Here is an 18,550-nt window from a genome sequence, read left to right on the forward strand (position 1 = left end):
TCTCCGCTCCATCCTCAACATTCATTGGAGCGACTTCATCCCTAACATCGAAGTACTTGAGATGGCAGAGGCCGACAGCATCGAATCCACGCTGCTGAAGATCCAACTGCGCTGGGTAGGTCACGTCTCCAGAATGGAGGACCATCGCCTTCCCAAGATCGTGTTATATGGCGAGCTCTCCACTGGCCACCGTGACAGAGGTGCACCAAAGAAGAGGTACAAGGACTGCCTAAAGAAATCTAGATTGTATAACTAAAATGGATGAGAGGGGGGAGGGATGGGGGGGTGGCTTGGGAGGAGGGAGGGGGGAGGGAGAAAAAGTCACTGTAAATGTGTGGAAAAGAAAAAGTGTATATCATGGCTATTGTGATTTATGGTGTGAAAAATAAAAAATTAAAAAAAAAAAAAAAAAAAAAAAAAAAAAAAAAAAAAAAAAGAAATCTCTTGGTGCCTGCCACATTGACCACCGCCCAGTGGGCTGATCTCGCCTCCAACCGTGCATCTTGGCGCCTCACAGTTCAGCGGGCAGCAACTTCCTTTGAGGAAGACCGCAGAGCCCACCTCACTGACAAAAGACAAAGGAGGAAAAACCCAACACCCAACCCCAACCAACCAATTTTCCATTGCAACCGCTGCAACCGTGTCTGCCTGTCCTGCATCGGACTTGTCAGCCACAAACGAGCCTGCAGCTGACGTGGACATTACCCCTCCATAAATCTTCGTCCGCGAAGCCAAGCCAAAGAAAAGATGCTGTTTATATTATGAAATGCTAATAAAAAGATTGAAAAAGAGAGAAGCTGCTCGAGGCGCTGAATTCAACCAGCATTTTCTTTTAAATTTGCTCAAGATTTCAACACCTGCAGTGTCGAGTCTCTATTCTGCTTTGTTCTCCTGCGAATATTTATTCATTTTGCTTTTGAAATACACAATTAAATGTGCACCTTTCAGAATGCACATCCTGGAAATCAGTGATCCATCGCTGGTTGTTCAGCCAATCATTTTCTGGTTTCCCCTTGAACACTAGGCTAAGCTCAAAGGTCATTTAACTCTTTCAGAATTTAAGAACGACTTTGAACATCTCCATGATACTTCCTCCAAAATGTCCTGCCTCAGGATAACCCTGCCTTTCCAGGACTCTCCTCGCGGCTGAAGAGCCATGTTTCCAATTATTCATTGAGACGTTCCAATCAAATCCTCTCAGTGTATCTGCATCCTGTGCGGTGTTTTAGCAACAGTTCCTAGCATAGGAAATAAGAGATGGAAGCAGGTGCAGGTTAGACAGTCACTCAAGTCTACTCTGCTATTGATGACCTCAACTCCCCTTAACTCCAGACTTGTACTGTTGGAAAAAAAAACCCAGACTGCTTTACTGAGGAGAAGCGGAAAAACAACACTAAACTAAGCCACCATCAGCTCCTCCAACCGCCAAGTCCAATTACTGCTGGCTCTGTTCAGCCTTTAAATGACCTGTTAAAGGAACTGATAGTGGTTTTATTTTCCTGGGAATGCAGGGACTGGCCTAAGAATGAGGTGCAGACTCCGGGAAAGCAGAGGACTGGCAGAGGGAACTAGAAAATGGGGAGACCATCCCACGTTTGAAAAGGAGAAGCAGATGAGATGACCCATGGTACGGTGAACATCGGTGGACCAGCAAGGGGCTCTGATGCCCTAGAACACACAAGTGGCAGGTTGTTGGAGGCAAGTAACTCACACAGACTGCAAGCTGCAGGCGAGTGGCGTCAAGGGACTCATACCAAGCTGTGGACTTCTAGAGACTGGCTTAAGACTGGCTGAAGGTGTTCCAGGTATCAGAACTGGGATGTGAGAGGGTGCTGAGGGTGTTGGAGGCTTCCTCATAGTGTCAGAGGTTTACATATGGACCTCAGATTACTGAAGGCTGTGTGGCTCCAGGAGCACTTGAAGTTAATCCATGGACACTTGTGACTCTGGAGGGGCTCTCTTTTGCTTCTCTTTCTCTGACTGTAAGAGGCATAGGCATATCGAGGGTATGGAAGGTGAGGCACAGAACTGGGGAGCCACTTGCAAGGGGGTGCCATTGTTCTCGCCTTGCCAGCCCAATATCTGAGTCCCTAACCTAATATGGGCCACTTCAGGGCCATTCGACCTGCATGGGACTTGGCGGCAGCTTAATCGGCAAAATAGTTGTTTTCCCTACCCATAATCCCCCACGCAGCTGGATCCGCCCTGTCAGTGCTGGCGCCAGCCAGGAAAAGTTGCTCCGAAGGCCGAAGAGGCCCGGTGAGATGCCAAAGGCCGGAGCAGCCCGGTGAGGTGCCGGAAGCTGGGCAGACAGCAGGGCTGGCTGTCAGCGGGTGACTGGTGGGGCTGTCACAGCCCTGCCGGCCCCACCATGCCACCCGGTGATGGCCCCGCCGACAGCCCACTCTGGCCGCACGATGGCAGCCCTGTCGACAGCCTGTTCCAGTCACCCGCAGAGATTCATACCTTGCCGATCTCCTTGCACCCTGACCCATGTCCCGCTCACCAGACAAACTTCTGACAGACTTCCATCACCAGAATGTAGGCTCCCAGTGATCGGGAGGGAAGGGGTAGAGACAGACCGGTGTGGGTTTATATTTTAAACTGGGGGAGGGTGCCAATGTCAGTGGCAGCCAAATGATGTCACTTGACCTAGATATGCCACTGTTAAGGGGCGATAAGCAATTTTTCTGTTGATTCGCCTTACAGTAGACTAAGGAAAATTTTGTGTAATATCACATTTTTGGTTTTATTTCATGAGAACAAAATAACCTTGAATCTTGAGAACATCTTACTCACCATTAAAAATATCTATTGTGTCTGCCTTGCAGTAGAAACCTCCAGAGATTCAAAGTCCTCTAAGAGTTCCTCCCCCATTTCCATCTTAAACAACTGTCCCTTCACTCTCTGACCACACCCCTACATCTTCTCAACAGTGGATCTTCTAACCGCTTACCCATCAAGCTCCTCAAGATTATGTGTTTCAATTAGATTGCTTTACATTCTTAAAATTCCAAAGAGGATATTGCCCCTTCATGTTAGTGTCTCACTCAATTTGTATTGAACTTTTGAACCTAAAAATTCAGTATTATCATCAGTTCTTTGTTTTTTTTTTCTTGACTTGGGCAGCGTTCCTAAGGATTCTTGTAATGCCTAGGATTGCAATGTGATTAAAATTCACCTGAGCTCTCCAAAGGCCCACATGAAGCTGGAATGAGGAAAGATTGGAACAATTGGCTTTTAATTTAATTTTGTAGAATCTGAAACAAACTCATTGAGAGACACAGAATTCAGCAGATTGGGGTTGAGACTATTGTTCAGGCTGAACAGTCTGAAACCAGGGCTATAGTCATTGCAGCCAGTCACATTAAGACTGAGAGGAGGAGACATTTCTTTGCATAGAGTTTGGAATTCTCTGACTCAGCAATCTTTGAAATTGCCGTCATTCAACAAAAGATGAGATTGATAAGTTCAGAACACTGAGTAATGAGAGAACTTGAAGATCATATGGGAAATTGATCTTGAGGTAAAGGATCAGATGCAGTTATTGACCGGCAAAGTGGGCTCAAAGTCCTGTATAGATCATACCTGATCACAAGATCACAAGACAAAGGAACTAGGCCAATTGAGTCTGTTCCATACATCTACAGTAAGCTATCATTATTGGAACTACACTAGTTCCAATTTCCAGCCTTTTCCCCATATCCCTTGATGCCCTCACTAATGAGATACTTCTCGATTCCTAATGCTGTTTTATTCTTAAGACAATGTAATGAAGCTTTACTCAAGGTGTGTGTTTGGTATTTATCGGCATTCAGAAAATATTTCTTACCTGGAGCCCAGGATAGGGAATAGATGACTCCCTCATTACCAGGTGAAGTGTAGACTGCTGTCAAGGTGTTAATATCCCACACTTTAATGGTTCCATCAAATGACGCGGTGGCGAGAAGGTTAGGATCATCTGGTTTAAACTTACAGTCAAAAATTGTTTCCACGTGACCCTTGAACACAAGGTAAAAGTAAGACTTGTTTAGGCATCTGTTGGCCTTTTTCAGATAGAATGCCTCTAGAATCATTTGTCTATTGGCCAATGCAGCAGAAGGGGAAACAAGAAAATGGATAAATCTCTCTTACAGCCTACCAAATCTCTCAGGAAGTTCCATTTCTTGGCTCCCATGTCATACAGGCCCACACCACCATCCATGAAGCAGCAAACGGCATGCCCAGGCGGTAGAGAAAAAGCTTGGTTCTGGGACAGGGTTGGAGGAGGTATGGCTTCACTGGTTGATGAAGTGTGGTGGTTTTTGGATGGTGAGTGTGCAGAATAACCTGAAAAGGACAAGAGGGAAAATGAATTCTAAAATTTTAAAATGGTAACAGGCCATTTCGGCCCATGCATTTGTGCCGCCCAATTTACACCCAATTAACCCAATTGAACAGTAGGAGGAAACCGGAGTCCCTAGAGAAAACCCAACAAACTCCTTACAGACAGTGCAGGATTTGAACCCGAGTCCTGAACATTTGCTCTGTAAACACGCTGCACTAACCGCTATGCTAATTGGTAATTGTGCCACCCAATACTGTATGCTAAAATGGCCCTTCTTCCCCTTGTTCTCTTTACAGCTTTATCCAATCCTGATGCAGGGTGCAATCTGTGTGGAGTTTGCATCCCTTTAAGTGATGGTTGTTATGGTCTTGATGGGCTGAAGGGCCTTTTCCCCCATTCTATATCTCTGTTATTCTGAGACTCAATGCCAAATCACACACCATAGAACAATACAGCACAGAAACAGACCCTTTTGTCCCTTCTAGTCTGCGCCGAACCACTATTTTTTGCCTAGTCCCACTGACCTTCACCCAGTCCAGAGCCCTTCATTCCTCTCTCATCCATGTACCTGTCCAACTTCTTCATAAATGTAAAAATTGAGCCTGCATTTACCACTTCAGCTGGCAGCTCAATCCACACTCCACCACTCTCTGTGTGAAGAAGCCCCCCCTCATATTCACCTTAAACTTTTCTTCTTTCAGCCTTAACCCATATCTTCATGTTTGTATCTCACCTGCCCTCAGTGGAAAAAGCCAATCTATATTTACTCTTTCTGTCCCCTCATAATTTTAAATACCACTATCCAAACTCCCCTCATTCTTCTCCACTCCAGGGAATGAAGTCTTAACCTGTTTAATCTTTCCCTGTATCTCAGTTCCTGAAGTCCGGGCAACATCCTAGTAAATCTTCTCTGTACTTTTTTTTCAATCTCTTATTGCTATATTTCCTGTAGTTAGGTGACCAAAACTACACACAGTACTCCAAATTTAGGCTCACTAATGTCTCATACAACTTTAACATCCCAACTCCTATACTCAACACTTTGATTATGAAAGCCAATATGCCAAAAGCTCTCTTTACAACCACATCCACCTGTGACACCACTTTCAGGCAACTACATATCTGTATTCCCAGATCCCTCTGTTCTACCGCACTCCTCAGTGCCCTGCCATTCGCCGTGTATGTCCTTTCTTGGTTTGTCCTTCCAAAATGCAACACCTCCCACTTCTCTGCATTAGCATTCCCAGATCCCTCTGTTCTACCGCACTCCTCAGTGCCCTGCCATTCGCTGTGTATGTCCTTTCTTGGTTTGTCCTTCCAAAATGCAACACCTCCCACTTGTCTGCATTAAATTCCATCTGCCATTCCACATCCCATTTTCCCAGCTGGTCCAGATTCCTTTGCAAGCTTTGAAAACCTTCTTCGCTGTCCACAATCACTGCAATCTTAGTGCCATCTGCAAACCTGCTGATCCAATTTACCGCATTATCATCCAAAATCATTCTTAATTAATTCTTTTTAAAAATGTATTCATTACATAGCAAAGCAAATTTTAATTGTAAAATATCACACTACGGGTATACATTACATATTAAAGTTTGACGTCTGTGGTAGGTAAATTAATGGAGAAAATTCTTAGAGATAGTACTTATAAACATCTGGATAGACAGGGTCTGATCAGGAGCACTCAACATGGATTTGTGGGAGGAAGGTCATGTTTGACCAATCTGATTGAATTTTTTGAAGAGGTGACTAGGAATGTGGATGAGGGTAGCGCAGTGGATGTTGTCTATATGGACTTCAGTAAGGCCTTCGATAAGGTACCACATGGAAGGTTAGTTAGGAAGGTGCAGTCTTTAGGTATAAATTTTGAGATAGTCAAATGGATTGAACATTGGCTGAAAGGGAGAGGCCAGAGAGTGGTAGTGGATAATTGTCTGTCAGGTTGGAGGCCGGTGACCAGTGGTGTGCCTCAAGGATCTGTATTGGGCCCATTGTTGTTCGTTATATACATTAATGATCTAGATGATGGGGTGGTGAATTGGATTAGTAAATATGCAGACGATACTAAGATAGGTGGAATAGTGGATAATGAAGAAGGTTTTCAAGGATTGCAGAGGGATTTGGGCTGCTTAGAAAAGTGGGCTGAAAAATGGCAGATGGAATTTAATGCTGATAAGTGTGAGGTGCTTCATTTTGGTAAGAAGAATCAGAATAGGACATATGTGGTAAATGGGAGAGCATTGAGGAATACAGAAGAGCAGAAAGATTTAGGAGTGACGGTACATCGTTCCCTGAAGGTAGAAACTCACGTGAATAGGGTGGTGAAGAAGGCTTTTAGTATGCTGGCCTTTATCAATCATTGCATGGAATATAGGAGTTGGGAGGTGATGTTGAGATTGTATAAGACGTTGGTGCGGCCTCATTTGGAGTTCTGTGTGCAGTTCTGGTCGCCTAATTATAGGAAGGATATAAACAGAGTGGAGAGAGTGCAGAGAAGGTTTACCAGAATGTTGCCTGGGTTTAAGCATCTGGAGTATGGGGAGAGATTGGACAGGTTGGGTCTTTATTCTTTGGAGCGTAGAAGGTTGAGAGGGGATTTGATAGAAGTATTTAAGATTATGAAAGGGATAGACAGAATGGATGTGGATAGACTATTTCCGTTAAGAGGAGGAAAGTTTAAAACAAGAGGACATGAGTTAAGAATTAAGGGGCAGAGGTTTAGAGGTAACATGAGGGGGAACTTCTTTACTCAGAGAGTGGTAGCTGGGTGGAATGATCTTCCGGGAGAAATAGTGGCGGCGGAGTCAATTGTATTATTTAAGAAAAGGTTGGACAGGTATATGGATGAGAAGAAGATGGAGGGTTATGGGCATTGTGCAGGGAGGTGGGATTAGAAAGGGGTGTTTGGTTCGGTGCGGACTAGAAGGGCCTAATGGCCTGTTTCTGTGCTGTAATTGTTATGTTATGTTATGTTAAGTGTTCTTTTAGACTGTGTTAAACCATAAATTTTATTGATTTCCATGTCACATTTGTAAGCTATACATTTTCTTTTAAATTGTTACCTACATTTTTTCTTTGGTGAGGAATTCAGCACATGTAAAGCATGAAATCCTGTTTTCTTCAGTTTGAAATTATCAATGGGCGTTGTTCTTGAGACGTTCCATATACGCAGGACTCCAACTTGGGAATCTAACGACCAGAGAAAGATTGGAGGATGAGAAAGAGGTCAGGAAAGCATCACAAAAAGTGCCCGGTTACTCTCATTTTAGACACAGCTGGTCACTGACTCAATGTGGACATGAACAAGATGCAACTCAGTTTTTACTTCACTTTAAACTCGCAATGAAGGAATGAGGTGAACTCAAACAAGGGCATTGTAGAACTTTGGTATGTAATAAAATAAATAAAAAAGATTCGCGTGTACAAGGATGTCCATTATCTCAGGGTGTCCTGAATTATTTTACATTTTAATTGTGCTGCTTGATAATAATTCGAAAATGTGGTAATTGAAGGCCTCATAAATCATATATCCATGTCAACTTTAGCGTAGAAACTCTAGATAATTTGCCTTTCCATAAAAACAAATGAATTGTTTTATTTAATTCCTTAATTTTTTTTTTCCAGTACAGCACTCGGAATGGATTGAAATAAATACTGAATATGACGATATATATTCATTTGAATACAATTTACTTGTCTAATCAGTGTTAACAGTAACTCCTTCCATCTATTTAAATCAAATTTAATCTTATTTAAGAAAGGCACACAATTTAAGCTGCATAAACTTTGATATCCTTTATCCACTATTACACCTAAATACTTAATTTTATTCGATGATTTAAACTTCGTAAGCTGTTTACAGTCTGATATTGGTAATATGATGTTGAATTGAGCATACAAAGATGACATAATGAAATTCAATTTATTTGGAGAAGATAACGTATAATTTGCGGAATAATTATTCTTTTTTTGTTAAAATGTGGGGTTTGTATTTGGAATGTATGGGTTTAGATGTTAAGTAAAAGTTTTATATGTGATGAAAGATGTAAAAGGATGGCACACCGTACAACTGCCCATTATAACTTGATCTCACTGTGACTTTTTAAAAATAAGCTCCGAAGGGGGTAGGGTTGTAGAGGGTGGGATAGGTGGGAGGGGGAGGGGGTAGTTTTAGACTATATTTTGTATTTTTTGGTTTTGTAAAATTCTTAAATAAAATTAAAAAAAAAAAGAACATTTTCAGACTCCACTCGCTGGTGGTACAGAGTTCTCCCACAAATATCAGTGAGATATTCTGTTTTCTAGGGATATTGGTTGAGATCAAAAAAGTGACCAGGACATCAGGGTGTGTGTGTGTGTGGGGGGGGGGGGGGGGAGGGGATGTCCCTGCTGGACTTGAACCCAACCTTGGCATCAATTGGACTTAGAGGGACAGATGTGGGTTCAGTTTAATCTCTCTTCTGAAATGTTACACAGCACTCCCTCACTGTTCCCACGTGTTAGCTGAGATGTTCGTGCCCAAATCGCTAGAGCTGGACTTTAACCACAACCTGCTCTATACACTAATCCACTTAACATGAGGCTATTACTTACTGCACAAAGCAGAATTAATGTTGCAAAATAAAGCATTTATATAATTAAAGAGTTGAAGCCAATTATAAAGCAATAGTTCAAACACAGTTTAAATGACATGGAACACAATGATTTTAAGAACACCTGTTGTGCATTTTGATGGTGAACAGGATGCCTGCAGTTGCTGGAAAGCCTTTTTCCTGTTGTGCATTGCTCCCACCTTCTGATGTGGTCCGCCAAAATTACTCCTAGCAAATTGAACTTTTGGCTGCACATCCTCTCTGATACCATGGAAATTCTTTAATCTCGGTATCATCACATGATTCTATCCCACATTACTTCATCCATTTACTGAACAATGACCCACCCCTTCTTTCCCTTTCATTTTCTGCTGCATAAGAACCTGCATTTATCCAAAACACTGCTGTGTGTACTTTTACCAGCACCGCGTAAATCCAATTTGTACCACAACCCAAGCTTTTGTGCAACAATCATCCCCAGTCTTGCTCATCCATCATGGAAAGTCATAAACTTAAAATACTCATCCTTCTCAATCCGTTCCAAACCTTCTCCATACCAATCCAATTCATACCACAACCCAAGCTTTTGTGCAACAATTATCCCCAGACTTGCTCATCTGTCACGGAAAGTCATAAACTTGAAATACTCATCCTTCTCAATCCGTTCCAAACCTTCTCCATACCAATCCAATTCATACCACAACCCAAGCTTTTGTGCGACAATCACCCCAGACTTGCTCATCCGTCACGGAAAGTCCTAAACTTGAAATACTCATCCTTCTCAATCCGTTCCAAACCCTCTCCATACCAATCCCATTTGTACCAAAATCCAAGCTTATTTAATTCTATTCCCTCACCCAATTAAATCACTCCCCTGCAGATTGACGTACTATTAAAATCTTGAATTTACCGATACAAATATTTATCTGTCCATCTGCAATCCCACCCCACACTTATGTCTCTTTCTCTCCTGCTTTCTTTCTTTCTCACTATCTCCATCATCAAGGTCTAATACCTCGTTTAACTTTGTTCAGAGTTAATTTGTTGGATCCCATTCCTGCTTCTGCTATGGAAGAATAACATTTAACACCCTTTGTAAATACAGGTTGTTGCTTTTCCCATTGATTTCAAACACTCCTTACAACTCTGCCCCTTCAAACTACTGCCTCAGTTTCTCCCCTTTAAACTTTCACTCTGTGCTGACCAATCCATGTTCAGTATTCTGAGGAGGATGTTTTTTTTAATTCACTCACAGGACAGACTCTGCTGGCAAGGCTGGTGTTTATGGTCGATCTCTAAGCTTCCCAATACCAAAAATGTTTTTAAAAGTGCAGAGTGGAAGTCTAAAATAAAAATAGAAAATGCTGATAACAGATGCTGGGAGTCAGGCAGCATCCAATCAGTTGCAGCCTGACCTGCTGGGAGTCAGGCAGCATCCAATCAGTTGCAGCCTGACCTGCTGGGAGTCAGGCAGCATCCAATCAGAAGCAGAGTGTTTCCAGAATTCTCTGTTTTTTCACTGGTGAGTGTAGTATTATAGGCCCAGAGGATCGCAAAACCCAGCAGCAATAGAAATTCACCAAGACAAATGGTTACTTAAACAAAAGTTACTTTTAATTATCTTTAAACATGAAAACAGAATCAAACTCTAACTTATGACTATTAACTTAACCTAACTTAACCCCCTTCTAATTCTGAATACACGTGTTCTTAATGTGTGTGTAAGTTCAGGAAAGTTATTTGAATTACAGTCCAACCTCACTTCTCACTCCCCCAAGTTCACTGGTATCAAGCAATTCTTAACATTCATAAAGATCACCAGGCTTTAGTGCTTGAAAGGTAAATGATTACTGCTCAGGAAGGTTCTTGTTGGTTTTCAGAGGGAGATTTGTTGTTCATTGGATACCCACAACTGATTCCTTCTGATCAGCCATGTCAGTGTCTTGCCAAACAAACTTGCTCCTTCAGGGCTTTCCAGATGATAACCTCTTTCTCTCAGGTCACCACAGAGTTCTTTTTTGTTTCTCTTATCTCAGTGAAACATATACACCCAGTCATCTCCTCTTGTATGAACCACAAGGGCTTTGACCAGGCTTAACTAAGAACTCACAACCCATCTTCAAAATGGGGTTTTCCACAAGCTTGCCAGCTTGTCCTGTTCCAGTCCCAGTTGCTGCTACTGAACTGTAGAACTTTTTTTTTTTCTCTCTCTCTCACTCTCTGAGAAAACCACACAACACTCTTAGAGCAGAAAACTGCTCACAGACTGCAGCACCGGACCCAACTTTCTGAGTTTGTTCATCTGTTGCTTTCCAAAACAATAATGCATTACTCCACAGCATGTCCAATTAACACCTACTTGTGAAGTTCTTATAAGCATTCTTCAAAGTTTTTGCAAAGACATTCGGAGCCTGGACTGTCTGGCTTGAGCAGAGCTCTGGCATTTTAAATGAGGTCTGTTTTGAAGTGTTTGGATGTGACCTACACTTAAAAACCTGACACAATTTATCTCCTTTAAAACATATCTATATACAATATAAAATATAACATAATCTGTCACAGAGGGCACAGACAGACATAATGAGAATGCCAGTGATCCATCCTGACAGGACATTAGTGAATGTGATGAGTATTTACAAGATCTCTGAAGGCTGACATACAGGTTGCTCTGGTAGTTCAGAAGACATTACAAAAGTCATTAAGGAAGACCTTAAATCCGCATATCATATTATATGATGGGCTTTGAGAGATTGAGTTCAAGGGTCCAGAGCCAATGTTGGAACTCTGTAAAACCCAGGCGAGACCATACTTATAACCATATAACCATATAACCACTTACAGCACAGAACAGGCCAGTTCGGCCCTACTAGTCCATGCCGTAACAAATCCCCACCCTCCTAGTCCCACTGACCAGCACCCGGTCCATACCCCTCCAGTCCTCTCCTATCCATGTAACTATCCAGTCTTTCCTTAAATGTAACCACTGACCACGTCTGTTGGAAGCTCATTCCACATCCCCACCACCCTTTGCGTAAGGAAATTTCCCCTCATGTTCCCCTTATAATTTTCCCCCTTCAATCTTAAACCATGCCCTCTAGTTTGAATCTCCCCCACTCTTAATTGAAAAAGCCTATCCACGTTTACTCTGTCTGTCCCTTTTAAAATCTTAAACACCTCTATCAAGTCCCCTCTCAATACTTGGAATAAATGTTTAGTTCTGGTCACCTCATTACAGGTAGGATGTAGAAGCTATGGAGAGGGTGCAGAGTAGATTTAACCAGGATGTTACCTGGATTGGAGAATGCATCTTATGAGGCAAGGTTAACACAGTTAGGGCTTTTCTCTTTGGAGCAAAGGATGAGAAGTAATTTATACAGGCCTACAAGAGGCATAGATAGAGTGGATAGCCAGGACCTTTTCCCCGGGACAAGAGTAGTAAACACCAGAGGACATCTGTACAAGGTGAGGGAAGGAAACCTTAGGGGAGACATCAGGGTAAGTTTTATACAGAGAGTAATGGGTGCCTGGAATGCATTGTCAGGAGTGATGGTACAATCGGGACATTTAAAAAACTCTTAGACAGGCATGTGGATACAAGCAAAAGATGGTTATGAGGTTGCGAAAGTTTGTTGAATTGGTTTATATCAGCCAGCACAACTTCATGGGCTGAAGGGCCTGTACTGTGCTGTTCAGATTTCAGATTTATGGTCAGAGAAAATACGTGATATCACAAACTCTCTGAGATTCTTCTTTCTGTGGGCAAGGCAGAGTTACCATGCAGTGCAAAAAAAAACTACACAATGTACACATATAAACAAATAAACAAATGTGCAATACAGAGAGGAGAAAAAAAAAACAAAGCGAAAAGGATGAGTCCTTAAATGAAAAAAGTCCTTAAAAAAATGGCAGCGTAAAATCTCATGACTGTAGGGTTTGGACCCAAGATGGTGGCGCATGTGACCAGCAAAGGTCATGAGGACTCCTGGGAGGCAGAGGTCTGGCGCAAGGCACCAGAAAAACAGGGAGACCACCTCCCTCCTCCATCCGAGAAGGAGAAGCAGAGGAGATGACCCATGGGACAATGGCCACAGTGGTGGACCAGTGAGGAGTTTTGTGGCTGAAAGGACCACACAGGTGGCAGGCTGCCGGTGATTCGAGGCAAGGAACCCACAGAGGCTGGGGGTGCTGCAGACTGCGGTCGTGGGACTTGCACTAGGCGGTGGACTGCTGGAGACTGGCTCAAAACGAGCTGAAGGGGTACCAGATATTGGAATTGGGATGTGACAAGGTGTTGAGGGGGGCTAAAGGGTTCTTAATCATATTGGAGGTTTGGATCTGGAGCTTGGGTTGCTGATGGTTTGGGCTTGAATCTGTGTGGTCGTAAAGGTTGTGGGAATGGTGAGATGAATCTACGGACGGTCAGTGACTCTGGGGATTCTCTTTTGCTTCTCTTTCTCTGATTGTAAGAGGTGCTTCAGGCAATTTCTGTCAATGGCGAATCTGTCTGCCTTACAGAAGGCAAAAGTAATTTCATGTAATATGACTGATTTATTACATGACAATAAATTGAATCTTGATTGAGTTTGTTGTTGAGGAGTCTGAAGGTGAAGGGGGAGCAGCTGACCTTGAACCTGGAGATGTGAGTCTTGAGGCACCTATACCTCTTTCTAGATGGTAGCAGTGAGGACAGAGCCTGTGTCGAGTGGTGTGGATCCTTGATGATTGCTGCTGCCCTCCAACGGTAGCGTTCCCCATAAATATTCTTAATAGTTGGGAAGGGGTTTGCTTGTGATGTCCTGTGCTGTGTCCACAAACTTTTGCAGGGAATTAAGTGCTTGGGTAAGGGTGTCCCCATACCAGACCTGTAGAAATTTGCCAGGATTTTCGATGTCATGCCAACCTCTGCAAACTTCTGAGGAAGTGGATGCACCGACGTGCTTTCTTCATGATGCAATTAGTGTGTTGGCTCCAGGAAAGATCCTCTGAGATAGTGACTCATCCCGCTTCACCTCAGATCCCCAATGATTACTAGATCTTACACATCCGGTTTTCCCTTCCTGAAGTCAACAATCAGCTCCTTGTTTTGGTGACATTGAGTGTGAAGTTATTGCTGGTTCACCACTCAGCCAAGTTTTCAGTCTCCCTCTTGTATGCTGATTCGACTACTGTGGTATTGGCAGCAATTTAGTAGATAGTGTTCTTGTCGTACCAAGCCACACAGTCATAGGTGTAAAGCGAGTCGAGCAGGGACCGAGAACGTTCTATGATCTGTGAGGTGTTAAGGTCCTCCTTAATGTCTTTTTAAATTAATTTATATTTTATTGCTTATATGTAACTCCACAGTTGCCATTGTGGGAGATCTGTTGGAGGGGTTCTTGACTCGAAACTCTGCAGATGCTCCGATTGTAGTCAAAACACAGAAATGCTTGACGGACTCGGGCAGTTTTGCAGCAACCATAGGAGGTAAAGCTATATTAATAACATTTTCAGGCCTGAGCCCTTCTTCATGGAGTTTCTCATACCATGGATGCATTCTGACCAGTCTTTCTAGAAATTTCTACTACTTTTTTTTCTCCAGATTTCTAACGTTTGTATGTGTTTTTTAAATTTTCATTGGAACTTAAATCACCTTCAGAGACATTTCACAGATGAAAAGGCCCCTTCACCCCAACAAATCCACACTGACCATCAACCACCCATTTATACTCATCTTCCATTAATGCAATTATAATTTTTTATGAGCTTTGGACTCTGGCCTGGTAACTTCACCCTTTCGCTAATGACTGACCTGGAATTTCCATGTCAGATCAGTGGAAGAGGGTCAGAGAAGAGATGTAAAGACTCCACTATGACTTTTGCTGATGAGAATTACAGCCCTGGTTCACTTATCCTTCCTCTGTTGCTTAGAACATAGAAAAGAGAACATTACAGTCGAGTATAGGTCATTCAGCCCACGATGATGTGGCAGTGTTTGTAAACCGACTCCTTCTTTACCTACCTCAGATCTGGATTTCAGATTTATCGTCAGAGGACATACATAACATTGTGGCAACCAACTTACCAGCAAGCAAACCGGCTTCTGAAATGGTGGATGTGATGTGGAGAACTCGGGAAATTGATCTGCATCCAACGCATTTTTATTTGGGCTGTTGACATCACCTCCTGTCCATGTGACAGAAGCAAGCTCAGCATGCAAGCCTGGAGGTGTCAGTCTTGCACTAGATTCCACAGTGTGTACATCGGCTTCCCTGTGTATAGTTCAACTCGACAATGTGTGCAGCGATTCCACACACTGACATCTATAGTAGCTCAGTATAGAATACTTCACTATAACCTCACATACATAACTGATATTCTTATTCCTGTGGGCGAGGCAGAATGACCCCTTATTGATAGTGCAAAAAAAACCTGACAATGTACAAATGTAAACAAATAAAAAATGTAAATCAATTGACTGTGCAATAAAATAATAAATTAAGTGCAAATGTTTAGAGTCCTTAAAAAGTACCTGATTGAGTTTGTTGGTGATCAGTTTGAATGTGGAGGGGTAGTAGCTGTTCCTGAATCTGGTGATACAAGTCTTGTGGCACCTAGACCTCTTTCCTTATACCCAACATGGATTTTCTCACATCCTCATCTTAGAATTTTTTTAAATGTTCCCATTGTACCAGCCTCTGTCACATCCCTGACAATGCATTCCAGGCAGCCATCACTCTCTATGCATAAAACTTACCTCTCGCATCTCCTTAAGCTTTCCTCCGCACACCATAAACAGATGTCCTCTGGTATTGGATATTGTCGTCCTGGGAAAAAAGTAGTGACTGCTCACCCTTTCTTAGCCCTTCATAATCTTGTATACTTCCATTAAGTCACATCTCATCCTTTGTTGCCCCAAAGATAAAACCCCCTAGCTCTATCAACCTCGCTTCATATGACATGTTCTCCAGTCTAAGCAATATTCTGATAAACCTGCTTTGCACCCTGTCTAAATATTCTTTATCCTTCCAACAATGAGGTGGCTAGAACTTACTGCAATACTCCAAGTGTGGTCTCACCAGTTTTTTATAGAGCTGCAACATAACTTCACAGTTCTTGAACTTAATCCCCTGACTGATGAAGATTAGCACACCATATGCCTTCTTAACCACTCTATCAACTTGTGCGGTGACCTTGAAAGATCTATGGGTCTGGACCCCAGGATCTCTCTAGTCCCGCACACTGTTAACATTCCTGTTATTAAACACGTACACTGCCTTCAAGTTCGATTTTCCAAAGTGCGTCACTTCACACTTATCTGGATTGAACTCCATACGCCACTTCTCCGTCGAACTCTGTCCATATCGCAAGACCATTAGATATTGGGGCGGAAGTAGGCTATTTGGCCCATTGGGTACGTTCTGCCATTCCAACATAAGTTGATCTATTCTCTCACTCAGGCCCACTGACTATTCAGAAACCTATCAATCTCTGTCTGAAATACACCCAGCAACTTGGTCTCCAGAGCCTCCTGTGGCAGCAAATTCCAAAGGCTCACCTCTCTTTGGCTAAAGAAATTGCTCTGCATCTCTGTTTTAAAATGCACACCCTTCAATTCTGAAGTTGGGCCCTCCAAACCTGAAGTTGTGCACTCTTGTCCTAGATTCCCCTGCCATAGGAAGCAACTACGCTACATCTAATCTGTCCAGCACTTTCAACATTCAAAATGTTTCTATGCCATCTCCCTCATCCTTCTGAACTCCCAGGAGTACAGTCCAAGAGTTGTCAAACATTTCCCATATGCTAAGCCCTTCATTCCAGGAATTATTCTTGTGGATTTTCTCTGAACTCTCTCCAATGCCAGCTCATTCTTTCTTAAATAAGGAGGCCAAAACTGTCTCCATACTCCAAGTGAGGCCTCACTGGAGCCCTATAAATCCTTAGAGTCGCATCCCTGCTCTTATATCCTATTCCTCCAGATAAGAATGCAAACATTGCATTCATCTTCTTCACCAATGACTCCACCTGGATGTTAATTTATAGGGTATTCTATACAAGGAATCCCAAGTCCCATTGGACTTCTGAATTTTATTCTCATCTGAATGAGGATAGTCTGCCCTTTTATTTCTTCTAATGAAGGGCATGACTGTACACTTTCAATATTGTATTTCCTTTGCTATTTCTTTGCCCATTCACCTAATCTTAGTCTCTCTCCAGCTTCTCTATTTGCTCATCACTACCTGCCTCTCCATCTATCTTTGTATCATCTGCTGTCTATGTCCTCTTGTAACCTATGACAACATTACACACTATCCGCAACACCTCTTAACAGCATCTGTAAACTTACTGATCCGCCCCTCCACTTCTTTATCCGAGTTATTAATAAAAATCACAAAGAGCTGGGGTCCGAGAACGGATCCCTGTGGAATGCCACAAATCACTTTCTCTATGGATACCAACATTCACAATCCAGTAACAAAATATGCTATTGCTATAAATCAGGAGAAATATGTTTCAGGGAGTTTTTCATCATTGACGTTTTGATTCCTACCTCCAGTTATAAACATGCCCGGAGCACTGGGAACCCAAGCCAAGCACTGGACTGAAGCAGCTGCACTGGGGAAACTGAAGGTGGTGACGCAGGACAGTGACTCTGAATCCACCAGGCGGATTCCGTTGTGCAAATTGGCCACCAGAAGATAGTCAGTGGAGAGCGGATCCCACTCCAGAGCAGTGATGGGATCCTCTTCATCTGTGCCCTCCAGGGATTCAGGCCTCAGCACATGCTTCTGACCCTTGGTACCTGAGCAGAAGGAGGGAAAGTACAGACAGTTGCACTCTTAAATCAGAGAGGGAAAGTACAGGCAGTTGTCCTCTTACATCAGAGAAGGAAAGTACAGGCAGTTGCCCTCTTCCATCAGAGAGACTGGACACTGACTGGGAGGTTGCTTTGTTGAAAGTTGGCACAGGAGTAGCCTACTCGGTCTTCATTATCCTTTGGGAGAAGAAACCTGCATGTACCCAAGTTGTAGACTGTGGCCCCTTAATTGTTAATTAAACCACCTTCTTTGTGACTTTACCTCTGATTAAAACATCTCAACATCTACTAGTCTACCCTTTTTAGGATATTATATGTCTGAATAAGGTCACCCCAGATTCTTCTAAATTCCAAAGATTACAAGCCCAAATTTGCCAGCCTCTCTTGATAGGATAACCCACTCATCCCATGAACTAACCTTGTAAATCTCCTTTGGACTGCCTCGAAAACTCATATTCTTTTAAGAGGACCCAAACTATGGACAACAGTCCAGGTGTGGCCTCACAACATCTGTACAACTGTAACAAAACCTCCTTAACCTTAAACTCCCACCCATATAGAGTTTTTCGAGGGGGTTACAAAAAAGATTGATGAAGGGAAGGCTGTGGATGCTGTCTATTTAGACTTTAGTTAAACTTTTGACAAAGTTCCCCACAGGAGGTTAGGAAAAAAGGTGGAGGCATTAGGTATAAATAAGGAGGTAGTGAAATGGGGTCCATATTTTCAAGAAAAAATAGTACATAAATTATGTTATTTTCTCAAGTGGAATACAAGAACACAATTCTGCCTGCAGCCTCTTCATCCTTAAATCCATATTTGATTTCCAAGTAATGG

At 42.7% G+C, this 18,550-nt stretch overlaps 1 protein-coding gene across 1 annotated transcript in view; it reads right to left on the bottom strand.

The window, feature by feature from the left end:
• Positions 1-18,550, bottom strand: part of wdr17 (WD repeat domain 17) — a 144,205-nt gene that overhangs the window by 118,973 nt on the left and 6,682 nt on the right. The window contains exons 4-7 of the mRNA XM_069940891.1: positions 17,450-17,701; positions 7,397-7,519; positions 4,142-4,329; positions 3,833-4,001 (exon numbers count right to left, since the gene is read on the bottom strand). Of these exons, the coding sequence (XP_069796992.1) occupies positions 3,833-4,001; positions 4,142-4,329; positions 7,397-7,519; positions 17,450-17,701 (732 nt within the window). The remainder of the gene's footprint in view (positions 1-3,832; positions 4,002-4,141; positions 4,330-7,396; positions 7,520-17,449; positions 17,702-18,550) is intronic.

Source organism: Narcine bancroftii, chromosome 1 (genome assembly GCF_036971445.1).
Source record: "Narcine bancroftii isolate sNarBan1 chromosome 1, sNarBan1.hap1, whole genome shotgun sequence".
Lineage (NCBI taxonomy): Eukaryota > Metazoa > Chordata > Chondrichthyes > Torpediniformes > Narcinidae > Narcine > Narcine bancroftii.